Source organism: Chiloscyllium punctatum, chromosome 42 (genome assembly GCF_047496795.1).
Source record: "Chiloscyllium punctatum isolate Juve2018m chromosome 42, sChiPun1.3, whole genome shotgun sequence".
Lineage (NCBI taxonomy): Eukaryota > Metazoa > Chordata > Chondrichthyes > Orectolobiformes > Hemiscylliidae > Chiloscyllium > Chiloscyllium punctatum.
The window spans coordinates 1,327,739-1,347,684 of NC_092780.1; the positions used below are offsets into that span (position 1 = coordinate 1,327,739).

Consider the following 19,946-nt stretch of genomic DNA (forward strand, 5'->3'; position numbering starts at 1 on the left):
CATAGACATCAAACATACTCACGAAGGTGAGATGGTATATACCAACATCACTAACCTGAATTTTTTTTTCACTTGTAAGTCATGCTGTTAGTACAATGTCTATGTAGATTACCAGTAACAAATGAGCTTGTAATTCCCACAGTATAGAACTGAAACTCAAATGCCAGATGCTTTTCATTCATGGATGAGAGTAGCTGACTGGGTTATCATTTATTACGCTTGGAAGCTGTGGACTGCTGCAGTCCATTTAGTGTTGGTACACCCACAGTACTGTTAGGGAGAGAGTTCCAGGATTTTTACCCACAAAAGCAGAAAGAATGATGATTAATTCCCAAGTCAAGATGGTGAGTGTCTTGGAGGTGAACTTGCAGTGGGTGGTGTTCCTTTTCTTGTTCTAGATGGAAGTGGTCATGAAATTGGAATGTGTAGTCTAAAGAGCCTTGGTGAATTTCTGCAGTGTATCTTGTAGATGGTACCACTGATGACTGTATCAGGCTGTTGTTTGACGAGTCTGAGTCTCCCAGTTTTGGTATTAGTCCCAATATTGATAAGGAGGGCTTTGCAGACTCGATTGGTGGACTGTCCAGTTTCATTCTGGTTTTGAGACTTTTGTTGGTTGATACATCTCAATGTCTTGTTTGGCCTTTCCAAAGGGCAGTTAAGAGTTAGTCACTGCTGTGGATCTGTAATCACGAGTAGTCCAGATCATGTAAGGACAGTACATTTTCCTTCTAAAGGACCATTAGTGAACCAGATTGGTTTCTTTTTATGACAATCAACAAAGTGTTCACAGCCATCATAAGACTTTCAATTCCAGATTCCACGGAATTCAAATTCCACCATCTTCCTTGATCAAGTTCAAACCTTGGTCCCAAAAACATTACCTGGGACTCTGGTTTACAATGTGGCAACAATACAACCAACCACTGCCTCCCCCATGACTCTCCCTCACAATCCCCCCTTCACCCCCAAGCATATGCTGCTTGACAGCACAGTTGATAACCTCTTCCATTACTTTGCTGATGATCCTGATGTGGTGAGAGAACTCCGATCAAAAGGGTTGAGGGATCAGTTGTAGCAAGGCATGCAGCAAGAATTGGGAATCTAAGACAGAGTGACAAATATTCTGGATGCAGAAAGGGACAGACGTGCACTGAAGTGGAAGGGGACAGAGAGACCTTCTTGAATGGGGTAGGTTGAACAACTAATTAAGGAACAGTGAGAAATATTCTGAAGGTGATGACACAGAGAGAGAGAGACTCATCCTGAAACAACACAAAGTATCCTAATGTGAATAAGGACAAGCACTGACAAATGCCTTCTAGGAGGTAAGAACAGGGGACAATTAACCCAATTAGGATGGAAAAGAAGGTTAAAGTTACTGAAGGGCCAAAGATGCTGATGGTTAGATTGCAACAACAAGTGAGTAAAAAGGTTTTGTGGCCTTTTATGCATTACCAACATTTCTGAGACAGGAGCTTTATCAAAAGTTGACTACTTTCAGTAATAAAAAGATTGCTAAGAGTATACTGATAATGAATCCTTGATCATAGGTTAGTTTTATGACAGGAGTTGCACTGTGCATGTTGCTACTCTTGCCAGAGATTCTTCAGGATCCCCATTCCACTGCAGTTAATGCAAAAGTATGGGGGAAGCCCAAGGAAATAATCAAAGATATTCATCAGTTAATTGCCTAATTTTGTTATTAATTCACAGGTTGTCAGTATTGCTGGTTAGGCCAGCATTTATTGCCTGTCCATAATTGCTCAGAGAGCAGTTAGGAGTCAACCACATTACTGTGGGTTTGTAGTCACATGTAGATCAAGTCAGCTAAGAATGGCAGTTTCCTTCCATAACAGACATGAATGAACAGCTTTGTGCATTATGTTTTTTATTGCTGCAGTAGATGTGCAAATGGCTTCAGATACATGGGCGACAAATGCAATTTAATGCAGACAAATGGAAATAATATTCAAGCAAAGAGAAAGGGAAGGACATAACCTAAATGTTTAACTGCGCAGAGAAACAAAGATCTGGAGGTGCAGGAATAAGACCCCAGGGATCTTATCTGAAAATAGATATGATGCCTGGGCTGGATGAGATTTATCCTTGGATTCTCTGGGAAGCCAGGGAGGAGATTGCAGAGCCTTTGGCTTTGACCTTTATGTCATCATTGTCAACAGGAGTAGGGTCAGAAGACTGGAGGATAGCAAATGTTGTTCCCTTGTTTAAGAAGGGGAATCGGAACAGACCTGGCAATTATAAGCCAGTGAGCCTTACTTCAGTTGTGGGTAAGGTGTTGAAAAAGATTATAAATCCTATCTCTTATAATCATCTGGAAATGAATAATTTGATTAGGGACAGTCAACATGGTATTGTGAAGGGTAGATTGTGCCTCACTAACTTAATTAAGTTCTTCAAGAAGGTGACCAGGTGGATGAGGGTAAAACAGTTGATGTGGTGTATATGGACATCAGTAAGGCGTTTGATAAGGTTCCTCATGGTAAGCTATTGCACAAAATACAGAGTTTCAAGATTGAAGGTGATTTAGCGGTCAGAAATTGGCGAGCTAAAAGAAGACAGAGGATGGTGGTTGATGGGAAATGTGCTTCCTGGAGCTCAGTTACCAGTGGTATGCCACAGGGTCTGTTTTGGGGCAACTGTTGTTTGTCATTTTTGTAAATTATCTGGATATGGACGTAGAAGGATGGGTTAGTAAATTTGCGGGTGACACTAAAGTAGGCAGAGTTGTGGATAGTGCCGAAGGATGTTGTGGGTTAAAAAGGGACACAGATAAGATGCAAAGCTGGGCTGAGAAATGGCAAATGGAGTTTAAGGCGGAAAACTGTGAGGTAGTTCACTTCAGAAGAAATAATAGGAATGCAGAGTACTCGGCTAATAATAAAATCCTTGGCAGTGTAGATGAACAGACAGATCTCGGTGTCCATGTACATAAATCCCTGAAAGTTGCCACCCAGGTTGATAGGGTTGTTAAGAAGGTATATGGTATACTGGTGTTTATTGGTAGGGGGATTGAGTTTAGGGGCCATGAGGTCATGCGTCAGCTGTACAAGTCACTGCTAAGACTGCACCTGGAGTACTGCATGCAGCTCTGGTCACCACATTATAGGAAGGATGTGGAAGCTTTGGAAAGGGTTCAGAAGAGATTTATTAGGATGTTGCCTGGTATGGAAGGTCTTACGAGGAAAGGCTGAGGGTACTGATGCAGTTTTTGTTGGAGAGAAGTAGTTCGAGAGATGACTTAATCGAGATGTATAAGATAATCAGAAGGTGAGATAGGGTAGACAGTGGAAGAGCCTTTTTCCTCGGATGGCGAAGGCTAACACGAAGGGACATAGCTTTAAATTGAGGGGTGATACATTTAGGACAGATATTAGGCGTAGTTTCGTCACTCAGAGAAGTCGGGGCATAGAACGGCCTGCCTGCAACTGTAGTAGTAGACTTGCTGACCTTAAGGGTATTTAAATAGGCATTGGACATAACATATGGATAGTAATGGAACGGTGTCGGTTAGATGGGCATCAGATTAATTTCACAAGTCGGCACAACATCGAGGGCCGAAGGGCCTGTACTGCGCTGTAACGTTCTATGTTCTATGAATACCCAGCTTCCTATAATGTATTAAAAGTTTATATATGCCTATTTCCTATGTTTATATGAATGTCACATCATCCTTTTTCTGTTAAGTTGGTGAGACCTACATCTCCCAATATTATTCCGCACTTTTTGTAGTCCCCTGCAGTATGTGGTGTTATGGTAGGATACACAGAAACCCTTTTCCTATCTGTCATTTTGTACATCACCCCTTTCTGCTGCTTTCTATTCCTGGTGTATTTACTATCAACTTCCATATTTTGGCCTATGCCCTTCTGACTCTGTGCCCCATATCTATCAATGCAAAATGTGACCTGAGCTCAGCAATCATTTCACATCGCCAAATCCCTACCTCAACCAACTAGAGCTCTCCCCAATCAGCAATAAAAAGAACAGAGAAACAGAGAGTGAGAATGCAACTAAAAACAGCAGTACAAAGTCCTGAAAGGTACAAACAATATTACATTTTAACTTACTGTCAGCAATATTCACCATGGTATTTTTAAAGGCAGAATTGTAGGCAAGAGCATAAAAGGTATAATTGGGTTCAGGATTTTATAGCTGGGCCATTAAATATAAAAAAGGGAAGTTAGGCCTTGGGTGATTATATGCACTCCTGGACAACCCTCTCATAGGGAGGATATGACAGCTATGGAAAATATAGGGTCATGATTCAATTACCAACTACAGAACTCACCACAGCATTCAGAACAATCCAAGTGGGTTAATTTATTTTTTCCAAACCCTGGGCGACAATGATCCACTCGGACGGTTTTCAGCGAATTTGCAATGTAATAAAAGGTGGGCACGTTATCCTTCATTTTATCCAATGCAATACTCTGCTTCTTGAAGAAAGCTTCAATACGATTTCGGGCCTGAAACAAAATCATCCACAATCTGCATCACATCATCAGGATAGGTTCCCTCACAGAATGGTGAAGGAATAAAACAGAAATACACAAACACAGTAGGTAGAAGAAATTCTTAGTTGCCCTGGGCAGCCAAGTGTTGTATGTTTTTATACGTACAGCATGACATTGAAAAACACACTAATGTCACAATAACAAACTATCAGAATTCATTTATTACTGGGATTTTATCCTAAATTTCTAAATACCCAAGTCATTTTAAACTTTAAACACTTTTAAACTGCTTCCAGCATTGTCCCATTGCAGCCATTTTTTCGCCATCATTCTAATTTACTTTTTAATTAGCATAATTTACTTCTTTAAATAATTATTTTGGTTGTCTGCTTTCTTAATCTTTTTGGGTCCACATGTCTCTTGTTGAGGCAAAATGAAATTTAGTAGTCAAAACAGGAAGTGCTGAGAAAGCTCAGTAGATCTGGCAGCATATGTGGAGAGATGAACAGAGTTAACCTTTTGAGTCTGATATGACTTCTTCAGAACTGAAAGGGGCTGGAAAATTGTATTTTTTATGCAGTAGATAAAGGGAGAGGATGAGCAAATGGATCAAATTTTAATGGTCATACACTCCTAACTGGAGTGTAGACACCAATTTCCATTTCCTTTCAGTTCTGAAGAGGAATTGTATCAGACTTGAGACATTAACTCTGTTCCTCTGTCCACAGGCAGCCAGCCTTGCTGAGTTTTTTGAGTACTTTCTGTTTTTATTTCAGACTTCGAGAATACCTAATACTTTATTTAAAAGTTTAATAAATTGACTGAAATCTCTGATGTGACTTTATGCTGGAAGGTAACTATCAATAATAGGCACAGCAGCAGCTTACATTAAAGTGGCCCAAAGAGTTAAATACCATTTTAAATGAAAACGTGGGTCAGGAAGCTACATCAAGATTCTGCTGCCACAGATTGCACTCTTATAATATGCTATAGTTATTCTCTTTCATATTCACCCTGACTACTTCATAATGCAAAGATCAATCCTGATACTTGTGTCTAAACCTGGATGCTAGCAAGTATTTATAACAGGGCCATAGTAATAGAGAAGGTCACTCTTTGTTGAGTAACTAGCCTAAATTCCTAATCTATTGCTCCAGAGTACAATGCACTGAGAGACTCAACAGAAAAACCAAAAGAACTACAGATGCTTGAAATCAGAAACAAAAATAAAAACAAAAAATTGGTGTAAAAACTCAGTAGGTCTGATAGTATCTGTGGAAAGAAATCAGATTTAGAACATTGAACAGTACAGGCCCTTCGGCCCTTGATGTTGTGCCGACCTTTTATCCCAATCTAATTTCAAACTAACTTACATACCCTTCATTTTACTGTCATCCATGTGCCTGTCGAAGAGTCGCTTAAATGTCCCTAATGTACCTGACTCTACCATCACTGCTGGCAGTGCATTCCATGCACCAACCTCTTTGTGTAAAGAACCAACCTCTGATATCTCCACTAAACCTTCTTCCAATCACCTTAAAAATCACACCCCCTTGCAATAGCCATTTCTGCCCTGGGAAATTGTCTCTGACTATTCATTCTATCTATGCCTCTCATCATCTTATACACCTCTTTCAAGTTGCCTCTCACCCTTCTTTGCTCCAATGGGAAAAGCTCTCACTCCCTCAACCTTTCTTCATAAGACATGCCCTCCAGTCCAGGCAGCATCCTGGTAAACCTCCTCTGCACCCTCACTAGAGCTTCCATATTCTTCCTATAATGGGGCAATCAGAACTGAATACAATATTCTAAGTGTGGGCTAACCAGGGCTCCATGGAGCTGCAGCACAACCTCACGAGTCTTAAACTCAATCCCCGTGCTAATGAAAGCCAACACACCATATGCGTCCTTAAAACTCCATCAACTTAAGTGGCAACTTTGAGGGACCTATGGACATGGACCCCAAGATCGCTCTGTTCCTCCACACTGCCACGAATCCTACTTTAACCCTGTATTCTGCATTCAGATTCAAGTAAATCACTTCACACATTTCCAGATTGAACTTCATCTGCCACTTATCAGCCCAGCTCTGCATCCTGTCAATGTCTCATTGTAATGTATAACAGCTCTCCACACTATCCACAATTTCACCAACATTCATGTCATCAGCAAACTTACTAACTCACCCTTCCACTTCCTCATCCAAGTCATTTTTAAAAATCACAAAGAGAAGTGGTCCCAGAACAGATCCCTGCAGAACACCGAGCTCCAGGCTGAATACTGTCCATCTACTACCACCCTCTGTCTTCTATGGACCAACCAATTCTGTATCCAAAGAGCCAAATGTCCCTGTATCTCATGCCTCCTTACTTTCTGAATAAGCTTATCACAGGGAACCTGATCAAATGCCTTGCTAAAATCCATGTACACCACATCCACTGCTCTACCTTCATCAATGTATTTTTTCACAACTTCAAAGAAATCAATAAGGCTTGTGAGGCATGACCTGCCCCTCTTGAAGCCATGCTGACGATCCCTAATCAAACTATAGTTTGCCAAGTAATCATAAATCCTAATAGAATTCTCTCCAATAATTTGCCCACCACAGTAGGACTGATTGGTCTGTAATTCCCAGGATTACCCTTTTTTTAAATAAATATATTCATAAACAAATCTTTTTTAACTTTACAAACATATAAAATTATTGAAAAATACAATCAGTATAATAAAAAGAAAAAAAACACAAATTACAATACAACTACTGTGTATTAACTACTAACCTACCCTATAATACAAAACAAACCCGAGCACTGTGCAAAGCAACACCAATAAATAAGTAAATAACTAATAGATCAAAAAGAAAGAAAAAAAAGCAAAAAAACCCAAAAATCCCCCACAAAATACAGAGCAGTTATGCTCAGCGCAACGCTCCCAAACAAAGGAACGGGAGCATGTGGGCAGCACGGTGGCACAGTGGTTAGCACTGCTGCCTCACAACACCAAAGACCTGGGTTCAATTCCCACCTCAGGCGACTGACGCATGTCTGCGTGGATTTCCTCCGGGTACTCCGGTTTCCTCCCACAGTCCAAAAATGTGCAGGTTAGGTGAATTGGCCATGCTAAATTGCCCGTAGTGTTAGGTGCAGGGTAAATGTAGGGGAATGGGTCTGGGTGGGTGCGCTTCAGCGGGTTGTTGTGGAATTGTTGGGCTGAATCTAATCTAATCATATATACCCGTATTAACTCAGGAGACCCCCTTCAGGGCTCGACAAATCTAACCATCCTGGTGAAACAAACGCCCTAGTTAAGATAACTAACAAATCTATATCAAGATAACTCAAGTAGGGCTGCCATGTCTTATAAAAATGGACTGTTGAGTGGTGCACTATGTTTGTAAAAACGTCCAAGGGAATGTGCTCCATAATTAATTTCTGCCATCCCAGCAAACCCGGTGGGTTCTCAGACACCCAGTTCATCAGAATATTCTTCTGTGCACAGTATGCAGTATTAAATAGTTTCTTCCCATGCCCGTCTAAAGATGGTAGATTCAGTAGACCTAAGAGGAGAGATATCGGGTCTACTTTGACTTCAGTCCTCAATCCCCTCCCTATCTCTCCCGCCACAGCGCTCCAATAAACACGGAGCCTGTGGCACGTCCAGAAGCAATGGGTGAGAGTATCTACACTTATTTTACATTTGGGGCACACTGAAGATGCCCCTTTTTTAAACTTCGCCAGATGGTCTGGTGCCAGATGAGCCCTGTGCAGAACTTTTAACTGCGTAGTGCATGCCCTATGACAGATTGAGATCTTTCGAGGATTCTCCCATATGTTCTCCCATGTTTCAGAAGAGATCTCCACTCCTAACTCTTGCTCCCAGACCTCACATAACCAGTTAATATCCTGCCAGGCCCTGCCACCCAACAGGCGATAGAGGGCACTAACTGAAAGGGTACTTGTGGAACGTAGCAACACCCTCTCTGTATCAGGCTTATAGGGCTTAGTGAGAAGCGTAGTCTTCTTCTGGATGAAATCCCTAACCTGAAAGAAACAGAAAAGATCTCTGCTGGACAACCCGTATTTGTGGCTCAGTTGCTCAAAAGACATCATGACCTTCCCCTCAAACAAGTCTCCCAAACTAGAAAATCCTCTTGCTGCCCACAGTTTGAACCCTGAGTCCATCATCCCTGGTCGGAACCCTGGCATGCCAACTATAGGTGTAAGTCTTGGATAAACAACCCTCACTCTGACGCATCACCCTCCACGTCTTGACTGTACTAATGATAATGGGGTTCTGGCAGTGGTCCATAACTGTCCTCATCTTAGCCATGAACAACAGATTAATAAGAGGGCACTTTGCCTGGGAGGCCTCAATATCCAGCCATATTGAGTTCAGATTGTTACCTACCCAATCGCAGACAAAGGACAGCAGGGAACTCAATTGATACCTCCTGATGTCTGGGAAATCAACTCCTCCCCCTCCTTGAGGCAACTGCAATTTAGTAAGTTTGATGAGGGGCCCATGATGCCAGACAATGGAATCAAACCACCCCAAAAGCTTCCGCAGCTTTGACCTGGGAAACATTATAGGGAGCATACGGATGGGATAAAGCAAATGAGGAAGAATCGCCATCTTAATAAGAGATATTTGGACCAGCCATGAAATTGGAAGAGCCTCCCATCTCTGGAGATCTCGCCTAATATTGTCGAGCAAGTGAGCAAAGTTAGTCCGAAATAACAGTTCAAACTTGGGAGTAATAAAAATGCCTAGGTATCAGAACCCTGTCCGTGACCACTTAAAAGGGAGCTTAGGGCCACCTTCAACTTCTGTCACATCCTTAAGGTTCCTCAAACGCAGAGCCTCCGATTTTGCAAAGTTAATTTTATATCCTGAAATAGCCCCAAATGAATTGATAGATTGTATCAAATGGGGTACGGAGGTCATCAGATTTGATAAAAATAGAAGGACATCATCTGCATACAGTGTAATCTTGTGTGCCCTCGATCCCACTTTCGGAGCGGTTATGTGGATGTTCTGACGAATGGCCTCTGCCAGCGGCTCTATCACCAACGTAAACAACAGTGAGAGGGGTTAGCCTTGCCGACTACCCCTACAAATCCTAAAAATTCCCAGACTTCACCCCGTTGGTGATGACCACAGCCAGAGGGTGGTGATATAAAACCTCCACCCACCTCGCCAAGACCCCACCCAACCCAAACTGTTCTAAGACATAAAAAAGATACGGCCATTCCACCTGGTCAAATGCTTTCTCTGCATCTAAGGAAATCACCAACCCCTGAATCGGTTGTTGCTGACAAACTTGGACCACATTCAGCAACCTTCTAACATTATTAGAGGACCTATGGCCCCTTATAAAGCTTGTCTGGTCCTCTTTAACAATATGGAGCAACATCTTTTCCAATCTCAGCACCTGGATCTTGGACAGAATCTTGAAATCTGAATTTAATAGAGAGATGGGCCTGTATGAGGCACAATCCTCAGGAACCTTCCCCTTCTTAAGAATTAAGGAAATATTAGCTTCCCTCAGATGGCGGTAGGCATTCATGCACATAGCAGTGATTGTACATCTCCAACATTGGCCCTGACAGAATCCCTATAATCTCCTTATAAAGCTCACCTGGAAGACCATCAAGGCCAGGCGCTTTCTCACTCTGAAGTTGCCCAGCTGCCTCCTGTATTTCCTGAACTGTCAAGGGGGCATTAAGGAGAGAGGCCTGTACCAAGGTTACCCCTGGGAGGTCCAGGTTCTTAAAAAAGGGCTTCATTTTAGCCCTCCTGTCCTCGCAACCTTCAGACCAATACAATTCAGAGTAAACTCCGAAAAGCCTCATTAATCTTTTTAGAATTGTATGTAAGGACCCTGGCGCTGTCTCTGATTGCAGTAATGGATTGGGGAACGCTTTTTCCTAGTGAGGTACATGAAATACTTTCCTGGCCTATCCCCCCTAGCCTTTGTCTAGCAAAAGCAAGTTCTTTCTTTGCGTTTTGTGTCAAAATTGAATTCAAGGCAGCCCAGAGGGCTGTGATCCGCTGTAGCTTAGCTACTGAAGGCCGTGCAAAATGTGCCGCCTCGGTGGCTTCCAACTGTGTCTCAAGTAGACGCTGTTGTTCCTCCTTCTATCGTTTCCGGCTAGCCGAATAGGAAATAGCTAATCCCCTAGCAAAGGTCATGGCAGTCTCCTATAGCATAGACGGACTACTAGTTGTGCCTGAGTTGATAGTCAAGAATTCCTGAAACCCCTTCAAAACATATTCCACAAATTTGGAATCCTTAAAGAGAAAAGGGTGCAACGCCAGTGGCGCAAACCTAGCCCTTCACTCTTGGCCTTAACCTCCAAATATACCGCCATGTGATCAGAGATAGCTATATTCCCAACTTTACAAACCATAATCGAATCTAGAAGGGCCAAGGGAGCCAGAAAAAAGTCAATCCTTATGTGACATTTATGTGGGTTTGAAAAAAAGGTGAAGTCCCTGCTGGTAGGGTGAAGACATCTCCAAATATCCACCAGCCTCAACTTCTCACGTAAGTCAACCACCTGCTTGGCCTGCGAAGAAATAGTTGGGAGTCGAGACATCTTGTCCACTGTCGGATCCAAAAGACAATTAAAATCACCCCCCTATAATAATGTGCCGTGTTCCAAAAGCACTCAACTTAGAGAAAAGACTAATCAAAAATTTGAGGGGATGCGTCAGAGGACACTAGACATTTAAAATGCCATATTCCTCCCCATGTATCAGGGCTTTAAGTATCACAAACCACCCCAGCTCATCTTTCACCTGCTCTAACAATGTGAACAGAAGATTTTTCTGAATAAGTACCACCACTCCCCTACTTTTAGTAGTAAAGGATGAAAAGAATATCCAGTCATAACTCTCTGTTATAATTTCAGATATTCCCCATCATCAAGATGAATTTCCTGCAACAAAGCGATATCAACCCTTTCTCTCTTAAGACTAGAAAGCACTTTTTTCCTTTTAACTGGGAAATGATTTCCCTTAATGTTCCAGGTGCACCATTTAATAAGACACTCAGCCATATCCCCTTTCAGAGCCCCTTGAACCCCTTGGAGGGAGAACCCTGCTTACAAAGCGCCGAGTACAAGTAAATAAAGACTCATGGAGTCGAAGAACTATATACACAAAAACTACTCTATCATAACTATAACAACAATTACTACCAAAAAAACTATAAAGAAAACCAACTATAAAACCTTGAATGGAAGACTCTTCCCCCTGCCCATAGAGGGCACTCACCCTACCCATCCTCTCCTACACAGCTCCTTCAAACCCGGACTGTATCCCAGCCTAAGACCAGAAAAAAACAAGGAGATGATCCTTAAATCAATAGAAAAAACACAAAGTCAGGATGAGCACTCCACCCATCCCTGGCTTCATGTCACCCCTACTTGTGACTAAAAGAGAAACAGAACAAACAAAACAAAATAGGGTGAGACAACAAAGAACATCCACAAAATTTCCCATCAGAAAATCCAGTTATTAAAAAAAAGGAACAACTTATTCCATGGATTTTTCCTCCTTTCCAAAAAAGAAAATTTTTGGGAGAAAGAAAGGAATAAAAAAAAGGGAAAACATGGGGAAAGAAGGAAAAGAGAACAAACATTAACCACAGTCTTCTGGCCAGTTCATGTATTTTAAAGTGTCTACCAAGTTTTTAGCTTTGATGAAGGGCTTTTGCCCTAAACGTCGATTTCGAAGCTCCTTGGATGCTGTCTGAATTGCTGTGCTCTTCCAGCACCACTAATCCAGAATTTTAGCTTTATCCGCTGAGTCAAATGTATAAACTGAGTCCTCGTGGCTGAAATGGAGCACTGCGGTGTATCTCATGGAGTACTGGATGCCCAGGTTTCTTAGCCTCTTTTTAACTTCATCGAAGGACTTCCTCTTTCGGATTAAAGGTGCAGAGAAATCCTGGAAAAACATGATTTTTGACCCCTTGTACAGCAGTGCCTGTGGATCATTTCCCAGTAATCTAGAAGCTTCTATCACCTTTTGCTTGTCCTTATATGAGTGGAAGGGCACTAGGACTGGGCAGGGGGGCTGCACTAGACCTGACCTGTGCACTTCAACCTGATAAGCCCTTTCAATTTGCAGCCTGCTGGACTCAATGTGAAGGCCCAAAAACTTTGGCAGTCAGCTTTCAAAGCTGACTGGCTGCTCACCTTCAGGGAGCCCAATAACTCAGAAATTTATCCTCCTACCTCGATTTTCGAGGGCGTTGATATAGTCTCGCAAGGCCCGCATCTCTCGCTCCAGCATCTGGATCCGACTGGATGGAGACTCTGTCGCAGCTTCCGAGGCCTTAGTTCAACCCTCCACCTCCTCCAGCCTCTCCCCGAGGCCCCGGATCTCCTGCTCATGCTCCTGCATCATGGATGCAATAGGTTCGACTTGGGCCCGAATCCCCCCATGGATCTCCTCAATCGCAGCCCCAACTTTCAAGGTACGTCTCTCCATCACCGCAGCCAATTCCCCAGAGTATGTCAGGTCCCCGGGGGGTTCAGGAGAGGCTACTGTTGCTGCTGTCTCTGGTACACCTGGTGCTGCACGGGAGTGTCCTTCCTGTTGCTGTTTGCTTGCTTCTTTTCCCTTTGGCATCCTTCCCACTCCCAAATATTAACAAATATGTGTTCTGTAAGGTTTTAAACTAATAATTCCACCACATAAGTTGGCCAGGGATGGCAAAAAACACCAGTATGCCTTGGCTGTTAGGCAGAGCTGTCCACAGCAGTTCTACAGAATCGCTGCCATCTTGCCGAGTCCCTGGGATTATCCTTATTCCCTTTCTTGGCTTGGTTTATTGCCAAGCACCAAAGCCAATATGGCCTCCCCTCTAGTCAGCCTAGCTACATATTGAGTTAACGTTTTGGATCCAGTAATCCTGCTTCAGAAGCACTATAAAACTGCTGTAAGGCAATTCTGAAATCAGCTCTAATGTTTTTTTTAAGACCATATTCAGTTTGTAGGTCTACTTAGAACACAGAAGATTACATTTTAGAAAATGAAAGCACACCATTCTGCTTTGTCTGAAATGCCTTTGTCAGTACCATGACTGTCAATGATAAATACACCAACGACAACACTATGATAATAGGATAAGCCAAACGGAGGACAGCCAGAGAATTTCTAGAGGCATGGCACTCATCCATGGGCTCCATCAATAAACATGCTGACCTAGATCTAATATACCGATCATTGCAATGAATAACCGGAACCGGCAACTGGAAGCAGCAAGAACAAACCAAATAAATTTCAGAAGGCACAGCACAACAGCACTTCACAGGAGGCTCCAAAACACTGGAGATGTCACATAGACAGGGGACTAAATGCCCGCAAATCAATTTCCCAGCGAGTCAAACATACCCACAACTACGATAAATGCACGTTTCTAATTCAGGTCAAAATCAGATCAATGGAATCTGGAAAGTGAGTTTAAAAACAATGTTTGTACACTTATCATACATCTTCCACTTCAAACTTCAGGATAGGTTTTCACTATCAGATTGTTTCCATTTACAATAGTCTTTGTAGAACTGGCTCTGTGTTCCTTTACTTACCTTTTCGACTCTCCTGTTCGTTTCATCCTCACAGTCATGTAAAAATTTTCTGCAAACTTCTTCCCATCCATAGCCAAAAGGATCCACTGTAGGTTTGAAAAGAAAATAATTTGTGTTCTAATCAATGCTACAAGTTGAGCGTGGAACCCAGATCTCCTCTACAAATTTTTCAATCAATTTAGGTTCAAGTGAATGGGTGCAGTTTTGTAAAACAATCAAATTGGTAGGAGTTTCTCATTACATTGGAATAACTTTCTGAAAATAATTGCAAATGTTATTGGGATACTGTCAACAAGGTGGGCGGCACGGTGGTTAGCACTGTTGCCTCACTGCGCCAGAGACCCGGGTTCAATTCCCAACTCAGGCGACTGACTGTGTGGAGTTTGCACATTCTCCCCATGTCTGCGTGGGTTTCCTCCGGGTGCTCCGGTTTCCTCCCACAGTCCAAAGATGTGCAGGTTAGGTGAATTGGCCATGCTAAGTTGCTCGTAGTGTTAGGTAAAAGGGGTAAATGTAGGGGAATGGGTGGGTTGCGCTTCGGCGGGTCGGTGTGGACTTGTTGGGCCGAAGGGCCTGTTTCCACACTGTAAGTAATCTAATCTAATCTAATCTAATCTGTAAGGTATCACCAGAGTTTGTTGAGCTCTTCAGAGGCTATCCCTAAGAGACACATATTTTTCATTTTTTGCGTCTATAAACTGAAATGCAGTGGGACTGTGACACTAGAATACAAGGAAAGTTCTACAATTTGAAAAACAAATATTCCATATTTGTTGAGTTCTGCAACAAGTGTTGGAAGTAAGAAGAGATTTGAGACAGAAACTTCAAAGTTAAGGAAGTGCTGCCAGGGAACAACTCTCTGATTGGCTGAGTTGCAGAGTGTTTAAAAAAAAGTTGAGTGCCCAGAGTAGCAGACAGAGCAAACAAAACATCCAGAGACTGCATACTCATCTCTCTCTCTCTTACTTGGGAAAAAGACAGAAAATCCCAGAAATCCTAAAAGAAAAAAAAGTTTATACATTCACCTGATCAACCAGCACATTGAGGGACAATATACAGTCAACAGTGTCTCACTACTGCACAAGTTAAAAGAACTATGAGAGGAAAAGTATTTTCCACTTTGTGCTCTGAGCTGATCTTTGGAATTTTGTCTTCCACCCATAGAATCTGTGATAAACCCTTCGTCTTTTGTCTGTCTTAAACATGATTGAGATAGAGTGAGTGAGAGAGAGAGAGAGACAGAATGTGTGTGTGTGTTTGGGGGTTTTGAAGGGGTATAATTTAATTTGAAGAATTAGAAGTCCTTTCTTACAGTATGTTACAATATATAGATTTATTATTTCTGTTAATGAAGAAACCTGGGTCAGTCAGGCATATTGGGTTTTGATGATTTCATTGGAATTATTATAGATTTATACAGTTTGTGCTAATTTTTGTAAGAGTAGGTAAGATTATTGGTGAATTTTCCCCAGTTAAGACCACACAACTCACCTGTTAGCAGGTTATTAGGTTTAACAGTTGTATTGGCCTTATGCTTCAGTTATTGGGGTAAAGCTGAAGGGAACAAGTTCTAGAAAAGTCACTTAAGAATCATGAGAATAGAAATTTCAAATATTCTTGAATCAGATATAGAAATAAACAAGTGGTGCAGGATAAGATATGGGAAACATAATCTTGGCTGAATTTAAGCTTAAGGGAAGTGAAAAATGTAAGGCTGGCTAAGAGAACTTTGCAATAGCTGAGTAAGTAGGTGAAAAAGGTAGAGCTGAGAGAACCAGAATTTGATGGGCTGAATAAAAGTGAAGACCATGATATTACGGAAATAAAAACAGGTACTCTTCATGATAGGTAAGAATACGAAAATAGTCTACAGTTATGGTACAGGGATTTTTCAGCCCACTGCATTTATCCCTTTCACTGCTTCTTCCTATGCTTTTAGGACTTCCCTTTTTAGAAAGTTTTAGAAGCTATTATGGATTTTGCTTCCACCAACTCTCTCAGGTACCATATTCCATTTATTAAGAATCTTTTACATACAGAAAATTTCCCGATCTCTCCTTTTAGCTTAAGAGATAGCAGATTTAATGAAGATATGGAGAAATTACTTGTCTCAAAGAGCCATGAATCTGGAATTCACTGCCCTAAAGTGCAGTGGATGCTGAGAAAGAGAGTAAATTTAAGGAGGTGAAAGACAGATTTTTAAGGGTTGAATGGTTATGGAGAGCAGGTGGAATAACAGAGAACAAAGAAAATTTACAGCCCAAGAACAGGCCCTTCGGCCCTCCAAGCCTGAGTCGATCCAAATCTACTGTCTAAACCTGTCGCCCAATTCCTAAGCATCTGTATCCCTTTGCTCCCCGCCTCTCATGCATCTGTTCCAGACTCATCTTAAATTAATCTACCGTGCCTGCCTCTACTACCTCTGCTGGCAATGCATTCCAGACAGCCACCACCCTCTGTGTGAAGTACTTGCTGCGTGTATCCCCCTTAAACTTTTCACTTCTCACCTTGAAAGTGGGACCTCTCATTATTGAATAACAAGGAATAAGAGGATAGTGCAGTTGAGGCCAAGAATGAGATCAGCCATAACCATAATGAATGGTGCAGCAAGCATGGCTGGCTATATTGCCGAGACCTGCTCCTAGTTCTTAAGTTCTTCTGGTGACGATCTTAAATCTATGCCCTGTTATATGTAGGCAGTGCACCACTACATATTTGATTAATTTGATCTTATTTATTAAAGATCTATTCAAGCACAGAGAGGTTTTGTCTAATTTATCAACTTAGTATATGTTAGGTAACAATTATGCGCAAAACATCTCAAGCACATACTTCTTCCTCTGAGAAAACATGAATTCACAGATTTGTACAACAGTAGCAAAGAATCATAGTGTACAAGTAATGTACACAATTGTTTTTGAGAAAAGGGCATTACAAATTTGAGACAAAAGACTTAAGCAGTCCAGTTATTCCAATGCAGATTTACCTTACCTTTAAATGAAATGAAGAGTTCAGTTATTAGACCTTTGTGTGGTACTTTGACAACATGGCATTTCATTTCCACATCAGTTATTCTGCAGGTCAGGTCAGCAATTAACTCCTTCTCCACTGATTTGAACTTACGAAAAAAACGGCTATTGGAAGGATCATGGCATTCGTGAGTGTGATAACGAGTTGAAAACTTGAATGAATAGTCAGGTTCACGAAAGCCTAGAAGATTTAAATTAATAGGTTTCTTTGTGATAACTATTAGAAAATAAATAAAGGTGAACAGTCATGTAACAATATACTGACAACCTGATATGCAACAACAATTTGCTACCATTGCCAGCTCACCTGCACTAACAAGCTCATTCCCAACCCATAGCTATTACAGGGCTCAAAAGGGTACATACAGGAAGAATGTTTCCTCAATTTGGAAGTCTAGATCCAAGGGATAATCTCAGAATAAGTAGGTAGCTTAGGGTTGAGAATGAGAAAGGATTTCTTTTATCAGAGGGTGCTGAATCTTTGGAATTCTCCAAAGAGGGTTGCAGAGGATCAGTTTGAGACACATATCAATAGATATTAAGACAGATATCAATATTAAAGCTTTCAAGGAATATGGTGATAGTACAGGAAAATGTCACTCGGGTAGGAGATCAGATGGCAGAACCAGCTGATCATGTGTCTGAATGGCCTGTTATACAGCTGGGAGGTTACAGATTGTTGTTGAATATAATTCTACAGTTGCAAATGGTGCACGCAATGCATAGATTCCGATATTCTGTATTTGTTCCATTTGGCATGGTGATAGTGTCATGCAGCACGACGGAGGGTATGCTTCATTTGAAGCTGAATCTTTATCTCTACAGGCTGTTGTCAGTCCTACCAGTACTGTAATGGGCAGATACATGTGTTGAATTGAGTGATGAAGATGAGAGTGAGAAGGTTTTCCCTCCTGTTAGTTTTTCACCACCTGCCGCAGACTAAGCATTTTGCTCTGAAATTGGCTAACCTGATCAGTAGTAGTAATAGGATTCCTGAAGAAGGGCTTATGCCCGAAACGTCGATTCTCCTGTTCCTTGGATGCTGCCTGACCTGCTGTGCTTTTCCAGCAACACATTTTCAGCAGTAATAGTGATACTAAGCTTCTCTCGGTTTTGGGCACTACAGTCTCTGATCAAGAGTACATTATGTGTTCTTGTTACTCTTGGTGCCTCTACCAAGTAGAGAAGTACAGATATAGCAATTGTAACTTCCTAACTGCATTCCACTGTGTGATGACCACTTGTGGTCTGTTCTGTTAATGAGACAAAACATACTCAGGGATGGTGGTGGTGTTGTTTTGGAGATTAGCTGCAAATTATGATTAAGTAAGTTTGGTTATTTCATGTTAATGCTTAATACTTCCGTGGGACAGCCCTCCTAATCACAGTACAAGTATGCAGACATTAATGAGATGGACTTTATAAGGTGCTACACCTGTAAACTGAACTGCTGTGCTTGCCAGGATTGGCAAAATTAGCACCTACCATAAACAAAATACTGGGAAATACTTTAAGAACTAGTATTACATTTCACAATACAGGTTGAAATACAACAGACAGAGAGTGCCTTTGTCATTTCCAGTGTCTAGTTTAATGCCCAGTGGTATATTCAGCTTTATATTTATTCAGCTTTTTTGGTAGTGGCTTGCTATACCATTCCTGTGGTCAATCAATAGATAATCAGATTGTTGAAGAACTGGAGTCACAAAAATTCCAGACTGGTTGGGAACTTTGACTTTCTTTTCTATGTACCAGGCTTTTATGGCATCTAAGAAATAAAAGTAAATTGCTGGAAAAACTCAATAGCTCTGGCAGCATCTGTGGACAGAAATGACATTTAACGTTTCTCGTTTAGTGACCCTTTTTCAGAAATTTTATGACAACTCAGTAGTTACATGATCATCATTATTCAGGCTTGTCTTTTAAGCTCACATCTATCAACTGCTCAGCTTCTCTGAGAACTCACTAACACCTACAGCTCACCCCCAACTACAGTTCAATTCTATTGAGAACTCATCCTACCTACAGCATGCATCTGTGACAGTCTAGCATCATCAATAACCCAATAATACAGCTGGCTACCACTCCTAATAACTCAGCCACAAGTAGAGGACAGGAACTGCCAGATCATTAATACCACACTCTAGTTAGTAGTGTAAAGATGACATATTGGAGAGATGACAAATATTACTTTTCTTATTTCAGGGAGAATCAAACCATGCTGCATCGCTTTAGAGGAACCTAGAAATCAACTGGCACATGACAGAGGTGAATAAGTATTAAGCATGGATCACTTCAGAATCAGCTGTGTGTGGAACTGGAGTTGTTGATGTAATTAAGCTTTCAAACAATCTGACAGTTTTCAATTCATATTTACTGATACTGTTTACTTTCATTTAAAAAAAAATTGAATTCCATTCAGTCTGAAATACCATTATTAGATTTGAACCATTGTGTTCTGGATTATTAACCTTGTAATACAGCCACTACAGTAGTACTTGCTGCGAGAACACTGAAAAAGTGTAAATGAGCATGCAATGCAACCTATACCAAGGATTTCAGTGTCAGTGAAATGGAGATAGTGAAACTTTATGCAACATTAAAAATATAACATGCAGGTAGCTGAGCAGTCTAGTCTATAGTGAGTCTATTTTATTCCTCAGGAACCTGTTAAACTTAAATGAAATGGTCCTGAATCTCCCTAAGAGATGTTCTGATGCAGTAATTCAATGGGAGATTAACAATTCCCAGGAAAACAACATTTAACTGTTAACTGTGTGAACTCTAGAAAATACGGCAGAATATCAGGAGATCCTCTATGAAAATATTGGCTTCTTATA

The 19,946-nt window shown here is 41.4% G+C and overlaps 1 protein-coding gene across 2 annotated transcripts in view; it reads right to left on the bottom strand.

The window, feature by feature from the left end:
- The window catches only part of LOC140465619 (zona pellucida-binding protein 2-like), a 44,696-nt gene that overhangs the window by 975 nt on the left and 23,775 nt on the right, over positions 1-19,946 (bottom strand). For both annotated transcript variants that reach the window (XM_072561173.1, XM_072561172.1), the window contains 3 exons: positions 17,069-17,287; positions 14,078-14,163; positions 4,313-4,490 (listed from right to left, as the gene is read on the bottom strand). In XM_072561173.1, the coding sequence (XP_072417274.1) occupies positions 4,313-4,490; positions 14,078-14,163; positions 17,069-17,287 (483 nt within the window). The remainder of the gene's footprint in view (positions 1-4,312; positions 4,491-14,077; positions 14,164-17,068; positions 17,288-19,946) is intronic.